Source organism: Anolis sagrei, chromosome 6, assembly GCF_037176765.1.
Source record: "Anolis sagrei isolate rAnoSag1 chromosome 6, rAnoSag1.mat, whole genome shotgun sequence".
Lineage (NCBI taxonomy): Eukaryota > Metazoa > Chordata > Lepidosauria > Squamata > Dactyloidae > Anolis > Anolis sagrei.
Genome location: NC_090026.1, coordinates 91374752 through 91394530, shown reverse-complemented (window position 1 = coordinate 91394530; position 19779 = coordinate 91374752). Strand labels below are relative to the sequence as shown.

Sequence of the window (19779 nt, the reverse complement as noted above, 5' to 3'; positions counted from 1 at the left end):
TGCACAGAGGACGCCCGGATATTTTACCATCCTGTGGGAGGCTTATCTCATGTCCCTGCACAAGAAGCTGAAGCTGACAGATGTGAGCTCACCCTGCTCCTCAGATTTGAACTGCCAACCTTTCAGTCAGCAGTCCTGCTGGCACAAGAGTTTAACCCATTGCGCCACCAGGGGCTCCTACAAATGTGCTAGGAGGGTTGAAATAGCAACAAGAAAAAGACCTACTCTGCTTCCTTGTAGATAATGATCCTTATTGTTTTCCTACACCAACATTTCAACTGCCTCCAGTTTTAAAGCTGCTGCAAATTTATCCCCTTCATTCAGAGTTCCTAGATATTTTGGGTAACTGAGATCCTTCAACCATATATATAATCTACCCTAAAAAATTATAGTTGCGAAATAAGATGCCATCGTTTTACCAAGAATTGTATTTTGTTGTTTAATATGGAAGGAAATACATACTTACTCATAAACACTGTAATACTGTCAACTGTACTTAAAATGCTCTGCAAAATCATGACAGTCACTAGTTCCAGATGGAAGTAAACATGGACAAAAGAATAGTCAATAAGTGCAAAGCCTTGACACCATTTTCGGATTTGCAAGGGACTAAGGGAAGTGGAAGAAATATACAAAAGGAAACCAAGTGAAGATAGTGTCAGGGTCATGTTGAAAACTGACCAAAGTTCAGAAAAATGAAGGCTATCTGAAATTCCAATGGAAACAACAGAAATGATAAGACAAGGTATATTTACACCATCTGGAAATAGAGCATTATATGAAGCAAGGAATGCCAGGCGTAAATCCGGTTTGCATCAAGACAGAGTGACCCTTAAGGTCTGCAAACAGTCAATGGCTAAAATGCATGTGTGGGGTCCTAAGATAAACCATAAGCTTTTACAATACCTTTGTCGCTTCCGTAATAGTAGAAAACATTTCGACTCAGAGCACACCATCGTTTCTGCCACTCAAAGCCAAGAAAACTGTAGTCTGCAACAAACACAATGTACATTAGATTAGAATACCACTCCACAATTCAGTCCATGCTACAGTCTGCTATGACCAATTAAAAAGTGGAATGGAATATCTGGACAAAAGAACAATTAAACATGAAAATTGTTATTGTTACAATGTTTTAAAAAATGGAATCACTTTGACTTAGTCTGAAAGGTGAAATTAAAGGTCGTAGTACATAAATATAATTTCATAGCTTTGTTGAAGGCTTTCATAGCCAGAACCACTGGATTGCTGTGAGATTTCCAGGCTGTGTGGCCATGTTCCAGAAGCATTCTCTCCTGATGTTTCACATCCATAACAGGCATCCTCAGAGGTTATGAGGTCTGAGGATGCCTGCCATAAATATGGGCAAAACATCAGGAGAGAATGTTTCTGGAACATAGCCATACAGCCCAGAAAATGCACAGCAACCTATAACTCAGATCTTTGCAGAAACTCTCAAAAGAAAGTGAGCTATCTTTTTTGGCTGTAGCCTTTGGAACCTTTGGAACCCATTTAGCATTCCATTTGCTGGAAACGTCTCTCACCAAAATAAGGCATAATTTGCCTGTGTTCATTTACCTTTTTTGCGTTTCTCCAGATACCCAGATTTTAAAACAGCCTGAAGATCTTGCACTGCAATTGGAGGAAACTGATGCCCTGTAAAGGGGAGGGGGGAATAAACAGATAATAAATATTATTCCTCTACTTATTGGATTTGCTTACATATTGACTCACCATTCAGCAATTGGTTTGGTAAATCTGTTCTAACTGGGATTAACCAACAGCACTCTGGTCATTATGTGTGAAGAAGTCAGTTTATTGCATGTTCACTGAATAGCTATTTATAAGTTTAAACAGAATAGAAGAACATCCGTTTATGAACACAAGCAAGTTTACAGTTGAAGGCTTGTTACATCAGTGATGATATTTCCATTTTAATGTTTCAACATTAAAATTATCTTGAAAATGTGTTATGCTTTATTTGCTTTAAAAAATCGAATGCGTTCATCCCCTACCCCAAGCCTACCCTTGCCGACCCCCACACCTATCCACTATCTTCCCTTTCCTCTTTCTAAGAATTCTATTGTTTTTAAAAGTTTGTAAGCAAAACTACAATAAACATATTTTTTATAAAAAAAATCAGTTTTCTTATACAATCCATTCATATCCACAGATTGAGCCCCCAGTGGTGCAGTGGGTTAAATCCTTGTGCCAGCAGGATTGAAGACTGACAGGTCAGAGATTTGAATCCATGGAGAGTGCAGGTGAGCTCCCTCTGTCAGCTCCAGCTCCCCATGCGAGGACATGTGAGAAGCCTCCCACAGGATGGTAAACATCAAACCTCCAGGTGTCCCCTGGGCAACATCCTTGCTGACAGCCAATTCTCTCACACCAGAAGCGACTTACCATTTCTCAAGTCACTGCTGACACGGAATATATATATATATCCATAGATGTAAAACTGGATAGGGTTATGATGCAAAATTAGTGGGCTTGCCAGTGGAGATGGGACATGGACCAGTAACACAAGAAATAAATTTCACTAGGCAATGATCAGTTGCCAATGGTAGATCACAACAATGGCTGGAATGAATCTTAGATCCACTGCATCCAAGGCTATGTCATTAATCTAAAGTTGGGATGGACCTGGAAGCAACATTCTCCTTTGTGTTGCCTCTTGAAGGGCAAATTGAAAGTCAAATCCAATCCCAACTCCTTATTGTAGGGGTTGGGCAAAAGAGAGCCTGCCATGTCCATCAATGGCTGACCCTTACAGACTTCCTTCCAGCCTCTATGGGAAGCCTCTAGATCAGCGTTTCTCAACCTGGGGGTCGAGGCTCCTGGAGCGGTCACGAGCGGGTTTCAGAGGGGTCACCAAAGACCATCAGAAAACATATATTTTTAATGGTCTTAGGAACCCCTTTGGCAGAGAAGGCTAATTATCTCTCTGCCTGTCCTTCTCTTCCTTTTTGGAAACAGACGGTGAATCATCCCACCAAAAGCCCTCCTCTGCTGTGATTGGCCAGACTCTCAGCCAAGAGGAAGGCTGTTTCTGAGACACCAGGCAGGGAGGTGAGAGCACATGTGCTTGGCGCATGGCGAGAGAGAGCATGTGAGGATGGAGAGAGATTCGTGCCAATGAGTCCCTTCAAGGCATGGGGGTTTTGTGTGGAGGAAGTTTGGGTCAATCCTATCGTTGGTGGGGTTCAGAATGTTCTTTGATTGTAGATGAATTATAAATCCCAGCAACTACAACTCCCAAATGTCAAGGCCTATTTTCCCCAAACTCCAACAGTTTTCACATCTGGGCATATTGAGTATTCGTGCTAAGTTTGCTCCAGATCCATCATTGTTTGAGTTAACAGTGCTCTTTAGATGTAGGTGAACTACAACTCCAAAACTCAAGGTGAGTACCCACCAAACCTTTCCAAATTTTTCTGTTGGTCATGGGAGTTCTGTGTGCCAAGTCTGGTTCAAATCGTTGGTGGAATTCATAATGCTCTTTGATGGTAGGTGAACTATAAATCCCAGCAACTACAACTCCCAAATGACAAAATCAATCCCCCTTAACCCCACCAGTATTCAAATTTGGGCATATCGGGTATTTGTGCCAAATTTGGTCCAGTGAATGGTTGGGGGTCACCACAACATGAGGAGCTGTATTAAGGGGTTGCGGCATTAGGCAGGTTGGAAAACATTGCTCTAGGTGATGAAACTTTTAAATACATTGCAGGATCCCACTGAGAAACAAATTATTTAAACCCAAAAGTAGAAATCTGACTATTTCTGTGTTCTTCTCTCTCCATTATTCTTTTTATAAAAGAAATTGGTAACCTGTGTGGCCTTCAGAAGGTGCCAGGGACAGATAATTGGCTCTCAGGACCATCACAGCAGCCATTTCCTGCTTTGCCGGGTTCCCCAAACTGGCAGGGTTTTGAAAGCAGGATCAATTCCTCACTCCCTCCCAGTCCCAATCAGGACTGCTCTGTATAAGAAGAGATTGATAGCCACCTATCATTCTTTAACTGATAGAATTTTGCAGCAGGTGAACTGAGATAGAACTCCGCTGTTAACACATCCCCCTCTTCTTTTATATTGGCTGCACGTTTGCTACACTTCAACAAATAATGCTGCAAATAATTAAACAGTAATTAATTTTCTCCTTTTAGTTCCCATATGCTCTTTTTCCTACATCTCAGTAGTTAACAGAGGCATTGCATTGATTTCAGATGATCAGATGGAGTGCAAGTGCAAAGCAGGCAATTACCCAACTGTCAGCAAATTACAGTGATCACCAAGAGCTCTTGGCATCAAGGTTTGGGTTGGCACGGGGCAACATGAATCATCATTTCCCAGCATGACACCATAGGCAATCATGTCATGCACAGCATCATTTGCAGGCTTTGGGGTTATTAGAGGGAGAAAATGTATCATTACTATGGAGAAAGCTGTAGACTCTACAGAGTCTCTGTATGAACCAGGAAGATCATCTGATGAAGAAGGAAAGGAATGAGCAGCTTCCTCACACCAGCTTTTCTTGCTGTTTGTACATATTTATAGCACTTCTGTCCTCGATCTACAGCATAGAAAGGTTCTCAGAGCAGACAACATATCCAGAAAATTATACAAGAGAATTCCTGCTCTGGGTTTACAACTGAAAATGACACAACAGAAAAAGAAAGGGGAAGGAAACTACAAGTATGTTTGTTGTTTATCCGTTCAGTTGCTTCCAACTCTTCATGATCTCATAGACCAGACCACGCCAGAGCTCCCTGTTAGCTGTGGCCACCTCCAGTTCCTTCAAAGTCAAGCCAGTCACTTCAAGGATACCATCCATCCATCTTGCCCTTGGTCGGCTCTTCCGAACCAAACTTATCCAACTCTAGTAGTTTCACTGATCCGTGTCTAAATATATTCTCATTTAGACTTTTTTTTAGGTCCTCCTATGTGACTCCAAGGTCAATATCAAACAGAAGCATCCCTCAGAATCACACTAGAGGACCTAGGAAATGCCTAGAGATAACATATTTTGGACATGGGTAAGAGAAACCACAGGTGCCAATCCTACAGATATAGGGGTCATATGGTGCAGGCAAAACGTCAAGAGAGAATGCTTGTGGACCATAGCCATACAGCCCAGAAAACACACAACAACCCAAAATTACATTAAAACAGATCACATCAAGCAACATAATTTAATTACACACACCTGCTCCAAAACAATAATCTTCTACACAGCTCATAAACAAATAAAACAAAAACAGAGCAGAAAAATAATACAAATTATTCAAATTAAAAATAATCTTTAAAAAACACAATTTTCTTTTCAAATTGGGAGCATTGGACAAAAAACAAACTGCACCAATTAAATGGCCTGGATGAATAAAAGTGCATTCATACGGAGCTGAAAGAGCACAAACTTAACCCAGACAAAATCCATTTAGAATCAATCTAAGAAATTAATGGGACTTTGGTTCTCCACATGGCCATATAACACAGCCAGAAATGGAGAATGCAGACTACCATCAAAGGAGTCTCCGGACCCTTCCCCACAGCCATATAACCCAGAATATCAAGGCAAAAAATCCCACAATATTTGCTTTGAACTGGAATATATAGCAGTGTGGACTCAGATAACCCAGTTCAAAGCGGATATTGTGAGATTTTCTGCCTTGATATTCTGGGTTATATGGCTGTGTGGAAGGGCCTGGAGACTCCTTTGATGGCAGTCCACATTCTACATTTTTGTGCCAAGAACTGCTACTCAACTGGTGACAGAAGCACCAAAAGCTTGTGGCACCTGCTCCAAAACCATTGTACTGGATGCCTGTGAGCCTTTGCATTCAATTCCTGGTGTTAATATTAACATGTGTGTATCTTTAAGTCACCTCTTAATTTTATGGCAACCCTATTAATTTCATACTGTTTCCTTTAGCAAAAAATGCTCTGAGGTGTCAATATAGCACCTTCATTCATTAGCAATCTCCCATTAAATTAAAGATGATCTTGCTTAGCTTCCACACAGCCCTATATCCCAAAATATCAAGGCGGAAAATCCCACATTATCTGAGTGTGGACTCAAATAACTCAGTTCAAAGCAGATACTGTGGGATTTTCTGCCTTGATATTCTGGGATATAGGGCTGTGTCGAAGGGCCCCCAGTCTGATGCCTTCAGGGTATTAGGCCACTTGGGGTCCATCCACATTGCCATATAACCCAAACTATCAATACAGATAATCCAATACAGAATATCTGCTCTGAACTGGATTATCTGAATCAACACTGCCAGATAATCCACTTCAATGTGGATTTTATACAGCTGAGTGGAAGGGACGTTAGTATTGACACACATGACACTAAATATCCCAGATATTTGAGATGTCTCTGATTCAGCAATGACCCAATTTAAAATGGAGAGTAAAGTTCTAATAGTGATTTCCAAGAGTGGTGTGACCTATAGAACTACATGGCAGAGCTCTGTCTGTAGTGACATTCCTAATACAGAGTTCTTATCAGAGATATAATGCACATTCATACCACACAACGATAGCACTATTATTCCATTTTAACTACCATGACAACATCCCGTGGAACCCTGGGACTTTTGGTAAATTAGTGGAACATTCTGGCTGAGAATTGTAATTGGCTCTCCCTAAATTTCTAATAAGCATATTCTATAAGATAAAAGTACAGCAGTTAAATTGAATAATACTGCTATAATTCTGTAGTGTAAATGCAGCCCAATTGTCTATTAGAGGCATACGTTGGTTTTTAACTACTGCTATTTGCATCAATTTTATTGTGTTTTGGCAAATATGTATAATTTGTTACGCCAGTTGTTTGCAATATTAGTAATGCCTTATTTGTGCTTTTTAATGTGATTTTTACCTATCTGCAATGTGTGCTTATGTTTTTATGTAAGATAATTAACTCTTACAATAAATGGTGGGCTATAAATTGCACTAACAATAATAACAATTGTGTTAATTATAAAATAGAAAAATGCTCTTGCTTAATACCACTAGTAACAAGGAAAAAAAGCTTTCTTCTTCAGTTCTTTCATTTATGCCTTTCAAAACTCCGGATGAATCCCAGTAGACTTCCTCACCTATGTCTAGAGCAGGGGTCCTCAAACTAAGGCCTGGGAGCCGGATACGGCCCTCCAAGGTCATTTACCCGGCCCTCACTCAGGGTCAACCTAAGTCTGAAATGACTTGAAAGCACACAACAACAACAACAACAATCCTATCTCATCAGCCAAAAGCAGGCCCACACGACCCATTGAAATGCTAATATGTTTGTATTTGTTAAAATTGTTCTTCATTTTAATTATTGTATTGTTTTTAAGTGTTTTTTGCACTACAAATAAGATATGTGCAGTGTGCATAATAATTCATTCATCTTTTTCAAATTATAATCCGGCCCTCCAACAGTTTGAGGGACTGTGACCTGGTCCTCTGTTTAAAAATGTTTGAGGACCCCTGGTCCAGAGGATCAAGCCCAGTGTGACCAAAAGCCATCATGGATAGTGGCTCTAAATAATGAGCTGGCTAAAATCAGCCCGCCTTTACAATTTCTGAACAATCTAGGACCTAAGGCAAAACAAGTGCTCATGCAACCTTCTTGAGATATCTATGCTCAATTGGACCTAGCAAGCATCGGTAGGCCTTCTGCCACAAGGTTTTTAGCTTCCCACAAAAGGAATATTCATTTAGAACACTATCGGACTATTCCACTTCCGCTACCCTTAAGAAGAATATATACTAAGGTTAGGTTTGAACAACTCAGTATTATGATGCAAACCGGGTGTTACTGTAACATCCCAAGAAGTGAGAGATTCTGCGTATGGGGAGAACAAACTGTGGAAGATATTGAACATTTCTTAATTGACTATCCAGCATATACTGAACTGCGACACAGATATTTACACCCAATATTATCCAACTGCAGGTCTCCCAACAGAAATGATCTTCTGGCATTCCTCTTGGAAGGACAGGAAAGATCCACCATAATCAGAGTAAACCTTTTTATTCTGAAAGCTATCAAGAAAAGAGCACATTTCCTGAAAGAAGAACCAGGAAAATAAGATTCTGACTGTAAATAGAAGGTCAGCTGCTGTCCTCTCCTTTTTGCCTTGTCTTTTACTCATGTTGTATTTTGAAATGGCCATATGACTGGTCAAATAAATAAATTATAAACAAGCCTTTCAAAACTCTTTTAAAAAATTCAACAATTTACTTGTGGCAGCATTAGTGTTCAGGGAACTGCCACCAGCAGTTTGCAGCTAAGATTCTCTGGTAGCTTGTCTTTCATATATTTTGCTTTTAATAAAATACGCAGCATGCCATGGCTTGCATATTGTTGTTGTTAGTGTTATTTTAAAAATCCCATCTATTTTATAAGACTAGAAAAAACAGGGGAGGGACATCCATTTGGCATATTCCATAAATACAAGACAGCTAAGGCAAGTAGGAATTAGCTTAAATCATTTTAACAGTAAGTAATGTAACCAAAAGATGATGAGAAAAAAGACCTGTAAAAACAATCTTCAAACAGAGAAATGTGGAAAAATCAGTGGATATTGTCAGTGAGCCAAAAGAAGCAGGAAGTTTAACAGCTTATGGGCTCAGAGGTATGTCCAACAATACACAGGCATAGAACACTGCACATTTGCTCCCAGACATGAATACACCAAAAGAAAAATTGGGAAGTGTGTGTGTATGTGTGTTTGTTTTTGCTTTTTGTTTTATACTAGAGTGCAAAGGCTAAGGGGCCTTTGGGTCCCCAGATGTTCTGGCTCACAACCCACAATAGCCTCATTCTGCATAGCCAATGGTAAGGAATAGTGGGAGTCAAAGTTTAAAACATCTGCATGGCCAAATGCCCCCCACTTCTGCTACAGAGTAATGTTAAGACTTTACAGCATACTCCTGGATTAGACTACATATATAAAGATGGTGAGAAATTCAACATCAGAACTCAGAGGAGTTCATTTTTCTTGTGCTACTTTTCAAAACTTTTTGGACAGCTCTGGGAGTTATAGTTGTAAACAGGTGTAATTCAACTTTGCGATTCAAGAGTTGTCTAAGAGTCCAAAGAGTTTCAAAAAAGTAATGTTCTTAAACTATGATCAAGAGAAAAGCCCAAAGTGCCCTATAACTCCATTGGGACAGAGCATCCACTCTCGGGCCACTTCTACACCGCCATATAAAATCCAGATTATCTGATCTGAATTGGATTATATAGCCGTGTAGAGTCATAATCCAGTTCAAAGCTGATAATGTGGAATATCTGCTTTGATGATCTGGATTATATGGCAGTAGAAGGAGCCTCATTTTTATGGCCACTCCTCTCACAGCTGATGCGAGTTGTTAAGGAGCTCCCTAGATGTCAAACCTCTAGTGTAGAACTTTCCAAACATTTCATGTTGATGACACATCTTTTTAGACATACATCATTTCATGACAGAGTAATATACTTTTCCTAGCAAACCGGACGTTAAACCAACAAATTAGATACGGACAGATACATTAATTAATGAAATGTATGGGGATATGACATAGCTCAGGAAAAGCTTTCATTTATATTTCTAAATATAAGATTTATTGCTTATTCCACATAGACTCAGAGGTTTCTTGCTGTGTTTGCATGACAAACCAACACATGGCAGCCAATACACTAACGGGTTGCAATACACAGTTTGGAAAGTTTTGCTGTATTGGGTCCATAAGTAGCCCTAAAGTCAAGATTTCCTGTTACAATAGAAAGCAATCCACCAGTAACCCCAAAAGAAACTCTTAATGTGTTGCAAGGTGAACTATCATATTAGTGAAATCTGTATAATTAACAGTACATAGCTCAATGGTCCCTTTCTATCTTTTCCTCTCCTTCTGAGACTATTTCTCAGTGTCCTGTGTCAGTTGGAAATCTCGACTTCAAGGAAGCAATTAGTTACTTGTCAACAGGTCTAGGGACCTCCAGGTAGATAACGTTTTTGCTGGTTGATTCAAGCCACTGCAGAAGTCAGCTTCATCAATCCGATCATTATAAAACTACATTTACCACCCATCTGCAAATAACTATCTAGGAAATAAGAGTGCATATTAGTCCTTGTTCAACAGTATAATGGGTGCTACAAGGATAAGAAAAATAGACTTCCAATGCTTTTTTAAAAAGACTATTATGTAGAGTGTTTCTATCATGTTTAAATTCTTCCCTGTAGCTTGGTTGTATTGCTTAAAGCCATGCAATAAAACTAGATAACTACCCAAAATGCGTGACAAATACTCCTCCTCTTGAACACTGTCAAATGAGCTCCGTAACACAGAAAAATCAACCTTGAGAAAATACATAGAGCTTATGCATACTAGTATTTCAAACTAAGCGTTGGCCTAGATTTTCTATAATGACACCGTAACTGTAACTTGGGCCCCCTCCTAGCAGATACATATAACATATATCAAACACATGGATGTAGCTGCATCAACATTCACTCCTTAACAGAGATTTCTTTAAATAGATGTGTTTTATGCCTAAATACCAGCAATGTTGGCTGGAGCTAAGAGAGGTCACAATCCAAAACAGTGAGGACACCAAATTGAGCAAGACGAATTCATGATTCATTGAACAGGCAAATCTCAGGGATGAAGGTGGATACATGATGCTGCATTCAGGGTGTAACAAAAGCATTTCAAACACTTCGTATTAAAAATCCAGGCTTTTTTAGAGGTGTGCAAGAGTTTGGATATGCCCGGACAATGTAACTCCTCTACTCTTTGAATGACAAGCATGCATGCAAAATTATGAACTATTGTATATATCAAGCAGTTCTCCAGAAATTTTGGATTTTAACTCTCAAAAATGCCAGCCAACTTACTGGCTGTTAGCAATTGTGAGAGATGAAGTCCAAAACACCTGGAGGGCCGAAGTTTGTCCATGCCTGGTATATACGCTTATATACATCAATTTCATGTATAAGTTGAAGGCAGGTTTGGGGGCCAAAATTATGGATTTTGATATGACCTGTGAATAAGTCAAGGGTCATTCTGTGGTAAATAGGACAACACCAATGCCAATTCAGGGAGCCAGCTGCCCCTGGCTACCACCATCATTTCCCCATCAAAAAGGCCTGAAGTGGTGTAAGGGCAGAAAGAGAAAAGAGCATCAGTGCTTTCTTTAGCTTCTCCCAAGATGGACTAATCTCTTGCCTTTTGCCATTCTACTCAGAGAAGGAAGTGGTTTCTTTTCTCTCTCTCTCTCTCTCTCTCTCTCTCTCTCTCTTTCTGGTAAGAGTTAAGATATAATACTCATGGTGATCTGTAGATAAGTCAATCCAGAATTTTTGCATTGATATTTTGACTAAAATGTCTAGACATACATTTGAGGATATAGAGCAAGAGACCTCAAACTTTTTAAGCAGAGAGACGGTTCACGGTCCCTCAGCCTGTTACGGGGCTGGATTATAGTTTGAAAAAAAATGGAAAATAGAAACCATTAGTTTAAAAAGAGAAAATCATAAATAAGAAGAAGACAGAGGGGAAGCAGACAGTTTCAATATAAGTGATCAGAAGGAAGAAAGAGGCAAAGACCACCAAAGACTAGATATCCTTTATGCGATTTTCTATTTCTGACTGCTATTTTTGACTGCTACTTTCGATGTAAAAGATTTTTTCTTAGTTTTAATTCTATCAATAAAAATTAATTAAAAAAAGAAAAAACCATGAAGACATTCCTATGCACACAACTTATTTGTAGTGGAAAAAACATGAAAGAACAATATAGTATTGAAAATGAAGAATAACACTTGCCAGTATTTCAATTGGAAGTGTGGGTTAGCTTTTGGCTGATGAGATAGTTAAGTTAATTAGAATTGTTTTTGTTGTGTGCCTTCAAGTCATTTCAGACTTAAGGTGATCATAAGTCTAAAATTTGGGTGAGGGCGAGTCAATGACCTTGGAGGGCCACTTGTTTGGGGACTCCTGGTATAGAGGGTACATTTGAAAAAGCTCTCAGTTTCAAAACCAGTTTATAGGGGATATTTACAAAACAATCCAAGAGCACAGGGGAGGTTTAGGCCAAGCCACTGCAGATTGTTCCAGATTTTTTACCACCAAAGTCAAGTAGGCCCTCCACATTCACTGGGGCGAAGCACATTCACTGCAAAAACGGGGGGGGGGGGTCACTGAATTTTTAAACTGTGGGTTTTTTACCTCACATAACACTTCTGAACACTTCTGTAAGAACGTATGTATTTATTTATAGTATTTATATACCACTTTTCTCATCCCTGACTCTGGAACTCTCTCCTCAGTGAGACCTTGTCTCTTGTCCCCACCAACAGCACTTGCAAAGTAGGTGGGATCAAGAGCAGGAGTCCCCCAGAAGATCTTAATCTCAGTAATGGTTCAGCAATGGAGATACGTTCAGACAGGTAAGCTGGAACGCAACCGTTTAGGGCTTTATAGGTTAAAGCCAGCACTTTGAATTGTGCTCAGTAGCAGACTGGCAGCCAATTAGACTGGCAGCATAACAGGGGAGTTGTGTGCTCCCTATATGCCGCTCTGGTGAGAAACTTGGTTGCTGGCCGTTGGACCATTTGAGGCTTCTTAATTGTCTTCAAAGGCAATCCCATGTAGAGATATTCTAGATCTTCCAGCATTACTCTATGGTCCAACAGCACAGAGTCACCCTGAAGGACATAGAGATTCCTGGAGAGACCATATTATGTAATCAAATTCATAAATAAGCAAATCTGTAAATGTCAAACTCGAAAATGTGGAGGACTCACCGTAATTCATTACAGATACTTGTCAAATTCATTGGATCAGATATAAAGGACAACTATGTATCTGCCTAAATAACAACAGCAGCAGCTGTGACTGCATACACAATACACATTTTTGAAGATAATTTTATGAATTAAACCACAAAAATTACTCATTTTTTCTTTTTTGTCCTTTTATTTATTTTCAGAACTGAATGCCGAAGATGAATACTGAAATGAAATGAATTTAACAATATGACTTTTTCTCTCTAGGGAAAAAAAGTCTTTAGGAATATTAAACTAATTTTGCTATGTGCACGTGAGAGGACCACCAGTGAAAACCAGGTGTTTTAGAGCTATATTTCAGAAGGAGGAACTAACAAAATCATTTCTGAGTGTTCCTTGTCTAAGCAAACTATGTGAAATTCATGGGATTGCTATATGCTGACAGATGACTTGAAGTCTCCAGCACACAAATTTCACTTCTGTGGTTCAATATTACAATAACTGCCCCTGGAAAAACTGGCAAAAGTTATTTTAAAGTTCTTGCTATACCAGACTAACTCTACAGATGTTATTATGTACATCAGTAGTGCTCCCCACTGTGTTCAGGCTGATTACAAAAAATATTTTTCATATTGCACTTGAAAACACTGTCCCATTCGACGTCCAGAGGCATATTTTTTCCACCAACCAGTTTCTTTGTTTTAACTATGGGAACATGGTGGAGGAAAGTGAATTACTATAGGATGAATGAGAGGGAACAGTTTAAAAGGCACAATGCTGCTGCATTATTATAAAAGTGTTCGAAGAATATGCAATAATGACTCCTTTGGGAGAAAGATGGAATTCTTCAACAAAACACGGAACTACTCTCAAGACAATTCAGGTCTGAGATCAGGTTTTTGGCTTGGGAAGCTACTGAAAGGAAACATATGTATGGACTATTGGAGCTTTAACAGCTCAGTCCAGTGAGCAAGTTTTTTTATATTAAAACAATGCTAGTTGCATTACAAACATTTAGGGGATTTTAAATTCAATTTGTTTGCATCTGCTCAATAACAGAATTTGTCTGCATTGAGGGAAAGGGGGAATGGCAGGAAAAATCACAGATGCAAGAGATTTTCCGATGTAAGATTCAAGTTTTCAAAACACTGTTTTTTAAAAATCTATTTTCTGAATTTTTCCTTCTTTGCCTTGAGAATAAATTATCTTTTTTATACTAAATCAGCAACCAAAAATATTCTATTACAACTGCAAATGGAGTGTACAGCAGGACCGGAAGCTGTGCAATTCACAATCCAAAGCCCTTTTATCCCATCCGGTTGTAAAAACTACCCAGCTTGTCACAATTCTAGATGTTATGGTGAGTTCCAGTCTGATGCAGGAATGAGCAACTTTCTTTAGGTAAATGTAAAGGTTTTCTGACTGGGGGTTGGTGCTAATCTCCATTTCTAACTTGAAGAGCTGGCTTTGTCCATAGACACCTCAAAGGTCATGTGGCCAGCATGACTGCATGGAGCGCCGTTATCTTCCCAGCAGAGCAGTACCTATTGATTTACTCACATTTGCATGTTTTCGGACTGCTGGGTTGGCAGAAGCTGGGGCTAACAGCAAGAGCTCACAGCGCTCCCCAAATTTGAACCTGCGACCTTTCGGTTAGCAAGTTCAGAAGCTTAGGGGTTTAACCCACTGCGCCATCAGGGGCTCCATGAAACTTTCTTGAGATCAGGTGAAAACAATGAAGTCTTCCTTTTTTGAAACTGAAGTGAAACCAAGCACAAATTTTATTTTTACCTCTTTTCCAACAAGATTTTCATTCTGGGACTTAACCAATTTGCGCATCATTTCTCCTGATAGCCTACTAACTTTTTAAGATGTCGCATGAATAAGGTCATAAAGAGTGTTGCTGAGATGCGAGAGATCAGCAGAATTTACACCACTTTGTAAAATCTAAAGAGAGTCAATTTTCTCCTTTGTCAAGACATTATGTCCTTTGTAAGCAAATATATTTATTTACTGTGCTACGCAGAAATGGTTGATGCATTTTTTAAAAAGTGCACAGAACTGTTTTGTCTGGACTGTAAAGGCCACATGACAGCTTTCGCCAGAAATAAATGTAACAGTGACTGCGAAATTAAAAAGGGAGTTTTAATGAAACTGCTGACAGTCTTAAGTCTAGGAGGGCTAGTGGATGATACAATAATAAATCTGTCAGTTCCTATATCACCTACAACAAATCCATTAATATGAAGGATGTTCACTTCACACAGCACACTATACACAGCGGCACGAGCGGTGTCCTCTTCCTCTCAAGAAGCAAATCAGTAATCAATATTTGTAGAAGCAAGCTAATCCTTTGTAAAATCACTGGTTTAGTGATTGAAGAGTTTGCTCCATCTACACAGTTAATCCCTCTTCATCTGTTTGATCCCTCTATTTATTTCGGCCACTTGCAATGGGAGCAATGTCAGATTAATACATCTCCGCATGCTAAACATGCCTGTGACAACCAACAAAGCATACTACTGTCAGGATAATCTCTACAAACACAAGGATTTTTCTTAGCAAGCCAGAAGGCAACATTTAGAAATCAAATGTTTACCAATAGTCTTTACATAATGGGATACGGACTGCTGCCCAACCTCACCACCAATACTATGTAGTTAGTTACACTTTAGCATTATATCTTCTTCCATCTCAACTAGACAGGCAGATTTCAAATTCCTCCAGCTGAAGAAATGTGTACTTTCTCGGGTGATAGAAATTGTAAACAAAAAAAAAGGCGTGCTGGTTTAGGACATACTTTTTGAAAGACTTACAAAATGTAAAAATACAAAACCAAGTTGATTTAAAATGTTTCTAGTTTTGCTACAAAAAGAAATTATGCATGTTGTATTTGGCCTAAAACCAATGCATTCCCTTGCATAATAGGCATTGCTATTTTTTTAATTTACATTCCTTGATAACTTTGCCTTTCCCTTTCCTTTGCATGCTTAAACTCTATTTCTAAATGTTCGCCTAAAGCTGTACGTTACTGCAATTTTAGAAATTTGCAGACTGCGGGGGTTTCATTTTCAAGGGGAAAACATCCTCCTATTCCCCTCCTTGTAGCAACATTTATGTATATATGCAGTCTCCAAATTATGAACAATACAGGTTTGTTCTTAAGGGGGGGAGGGTTGTTTGTTTTTTCGTGTCAGGAGCAACTTAAGAAACTCCAAGTCGCTTCTGGTGTGAGAGAATTGGCTGCCTGCAAGGACGTCACCCTGTATGTTGTTACTAACAGATTTATGTAAATTCAGAAACCTTTTTCGTTGCCAAATTTTTGTGACCCCAACATTGAGCTAAAGAAACCTCATTTGGGGTCGGGACCCATAGTTTGCCAAGAAAATAGGGTTACTTTAGGATTGATATAAGTCAAGAATGACATGAAGGCACACAACAAGAACAAACCAGAATAATGGGAATAGTGGGAGAGCACGGATGAGCTCCCTCTGTCAGCTCTAGCTCCCCATGCGGTGACACGAGAGAAGCTTCCCACAAGGATGGTGAAACATCAAAACATCCGGCTGTCCCCTGGGCAATGTCCTTGCAGACGGCCAATTCTCTCACACCAGAAGCAACTTGCAGTTTCTCAAGTCGCTCCTGACACAAAAAAAAGTACTAGGTTCTTGTGGGTTTTTTCGGGCTATAGAGCCATGTTCTAGAGGCATAATGGGAATAGTGGGAGAGCACGGATGAGCTCCCTCTGTCAGCTCTAGCTCCCCATGAGGTGACACGAGAGAAGCTTCCCACAAGGATGGTGAAACATCAAAATGAAGGAGAAATGCCTCTAGAACATGGCTCTATAGCCCGAAAAAACCCACAAGAACCTAGTGATTCCAGCCATGAAAGCCTTCGACAATACAAAAAAAGCCATTATATTTTAAATGCAGAAACAAGTAGAACAGAGGAAGCAACCTTAATTGACTCATGCCACAAAAGACTAAACTATGGTAGCTAAAGACTCCCATGTCAGTAAGGTGATAAATATATTTTAGATAACATTTTATAAGAGCTCTCGAAGATGCTAAATCTTATTCCAAAGCAGGATCAGCATCTTGGATGGCAACTTTAACACTCAAGTTTTAACACATTGTGGATTCACTGTTCCAATAACATGGGAGCCACCAGTTAACCGTGTGACTGAACACACAGAACAAAATAATTTCCCGCTTAATTACTTTTGTTGTTGTTCATTCGTTCAGTCGTTTCTGACTCTTTGTGACCTCATGGACCAGCTCACGTCGGAGCTCCCTGCCAGCCGTCACCACCCCCAGTTCCTAGTTACTTTTACTGTATTAAATTATAACCAAATACATTTTGGGAGTAAAAGAAAGAAAGTAATAAAAATGTTAGATGTTTCACATTCCTCCGTGCCTCTGTAATGAAGGTAAGTCACAGAGAGTAATGGAGAATGCGAAAAACCTGAGGCGAATTGAAAGCAAAAGGAAAACGCCACCTGAACTGCCTCAGGGTACCTGTTATTTTAGAAGTTTCTCCCTCTCTCCAGTAAAGCTCGCTAAATATACAATTGTCCTTTCCTCCAATAATAAAACTCAACATTACAAAAAAAAAAAACCTAAAGAAAGAAGCCAGCAGGTTGTAGCCTGTAAATCATATATATTAATACTGCCCATTATCTTGCAATTTCTAAATTAAGAGAAAGAAAGGAAAAGGATGAATAGCGATGTTTTCCAGAACAAGAAAATATCCAAAAACAGTGTTATGGTTAATTTGGGGACTTAGAGGATTGCAAAGTGCCTGCAAAATATGTGCTTCCAAGTTACTTGTATATTAAGTACATTAGACTTTCTGATAACTTTGGGGCTTATATATAGCTCTGCCACACAGATGTCTGCGCTTAAGGCCATGCTGTAAGAAGGGCAGCAGGAAAGGAGAACAGCTGGAATCAGCAGCAAGCACCAGCAAGCACCAAGTGACAGAAGAGAATGCCGAAATGTTAAGGCAAACTACAAACAAGAGAAAACACCCCCCAAGGGAGTGCTGTTTAGGGTTATTCTACACATTTCTCTCTTGCACAGACTGTGCAAGACAGAAACATCCACACCTGCTTTCTCTCTATTCTAATAACATTTATAGTTTGCCATGGAAATGCTCAAGCAAAGATAAAGAACTTGTATACCTTTCCATCTGTTTAGCTATTGCTATGTGACATGTGTCAAACTTAAGGCCTGCAGGCTGAATCTAGCCCACCGTGTCATTTTATGTGGCCCTCAAGATACTGTACTACAACTCTTGTATTCCTCATCATTAGACATTATGACTAGAGCTGATGGGAGTTGTGATACAGTAATACCTCGAAGGCAGCAGGATAGTGGGGTCTGAATGTAGATAGAAAGCTTGTGAATATGATGTTTGCCTTTAAAATGTCCTTTAACTTTTCCCCAACCTCAGAGCCACAAGTGCTATTGGGCTGCAATTCCCACTATCCCCAGTTGGTGGATAACAAAAAGTGATGGGAGTTGTTTATCAATAATAGCTTGGGGAAGAAACTGGGTAAATACTAAAGAATATCAATCACTATGTAAAAACTACCCCTCTGTCAGTGGATTCTGAAGGCTAATGTGGTTTGACACCCCTGCCCTAGAAGCTCTTATTATTTGTTTGTACAAATGCATCTATACCAATAGACATTCGGATAGCAGGCTAATAATAAAAACGATGACAATACTATGGAAAATGAACTATGGACAGGCTTTGGATTAAGTTGTTGATAGTAGAACTCGAACTTAGACATGGCAACTAATTCAATTTGCACTATTTTAAATGGCTTTTAATCTAATATTAATGTTTTACTTGTTATGTAACTGTTGTTTTAACTGTTTGTATCTGTGGGGCATCAAATTGTTGCCGGCTATAAGCCACCCTGAGTCCCCCTTCAGGGGTAGAGAAGGGCGGGGTACTAATATTTGAAATAAATAAATAAATACCAATAGTAACTGCATTCATCTACGGCTTTCACCTATCTCTTTAATTTAGGACCTTCTTTGGATATTGCATCGCAGCTTGACAGGACAGGATTTATCTGGAGGATTCTGGGAGCTGTTGTCTCAAAAATAACTGTTCCCAGTAGTGATGCTAAGTTAAGCCACTGGCCTCTCTTGCCAAACGTTGTAAGTACAGATTGACATTGCCCAATTTGGAGTTTAGATAGGCATTTTCTCACCCTTTCCTCCATCTGTTGACTCTGTTGCATATCAGATGTCCAGGCAACACAATCTGAAAAACTGTAATGTAAGTATATCTTAGATCTACAACTTATGATGCAATTTAAGGAGGATTGTGTATCTTTCCAGATCCATTCCAAAAATGTTCCATAATTTTAAATTAGTTACCATTTTTTCTCCTTCAACCAAAATGGAAAGAAAGGAGATACTACAACAGCTTTTAATATATAGGAGATACTACAACAGCTTTTAATATATAGGAGATACTACAACAGCTTTCCAAGATGCTGAGCCTTATCCCAATGTCTGAATTTCCATATGTGAAAGTGTACATAAATGAGAATATTCCCCAAGACTTGATTTCTTTCTATTTAATGAAAGCAGTGTTTTGTTTAATGCATTGTCAAAGGCTTTCATGGCTGGGATCACTGGTTGTTATACGTTTTTTGGGCTGTATGGCCATGTTCCAGAAGCATCCTCTCCTGACGTTTCACCTGCATCTATAACAGGCATCCTCAGAGGTTGTGAGGTCAGGTCAGGAGAGAATGCTTCTGGAACATGGAGCATACAACCCCAAAAACTTACAACAACCCAGTGTTCTGCTCTTTTGTTTTTCTGACCGCACTGAAGCAATATCTTCATCACTGGAATAAAAGATGGAAATTGTAGCATGACATGGAGGCCCATCAAATAGCGCTAAAATAAGCAAACACCAAAGGAGTCAAGCCATTACATTGTCTTGGATAGGAGATCACAAGTGAACAGGAAGTGGACCCTTAAGT

The 19779-nt window shown here is 39.4% G+C and overlaps 1 protein-coding gene across 2 annotated transcripts in view; it reads right to left on the bottom strand.

Moving 5' to 3' along the window:
- SKAP2 (src kinase associated phosphoprotein 2) overlaps window positions 1–19779 on the bottom strand; it is a 139723-nt gene that overhangs the window by 61541 nt on the left and 58403 nt on the right. For both annotated transcript variants that reach the window (XM_060782053.2, XM_060782052.2), the window contains exons 5-6: window positions 1579–1656; window positions 907–990 (exon numbers count right to left, since the gene is read on the bottom strand). In XM_060782053.2, coding sequence (XP_060638036.1) covers window positions 907–990; window positions 1579–1656 — 162 coding nt within the window. The remainder of the gene's footprint in view (window positions 1–906; window positions 991–1578; window positions 1657–19779) is intronic.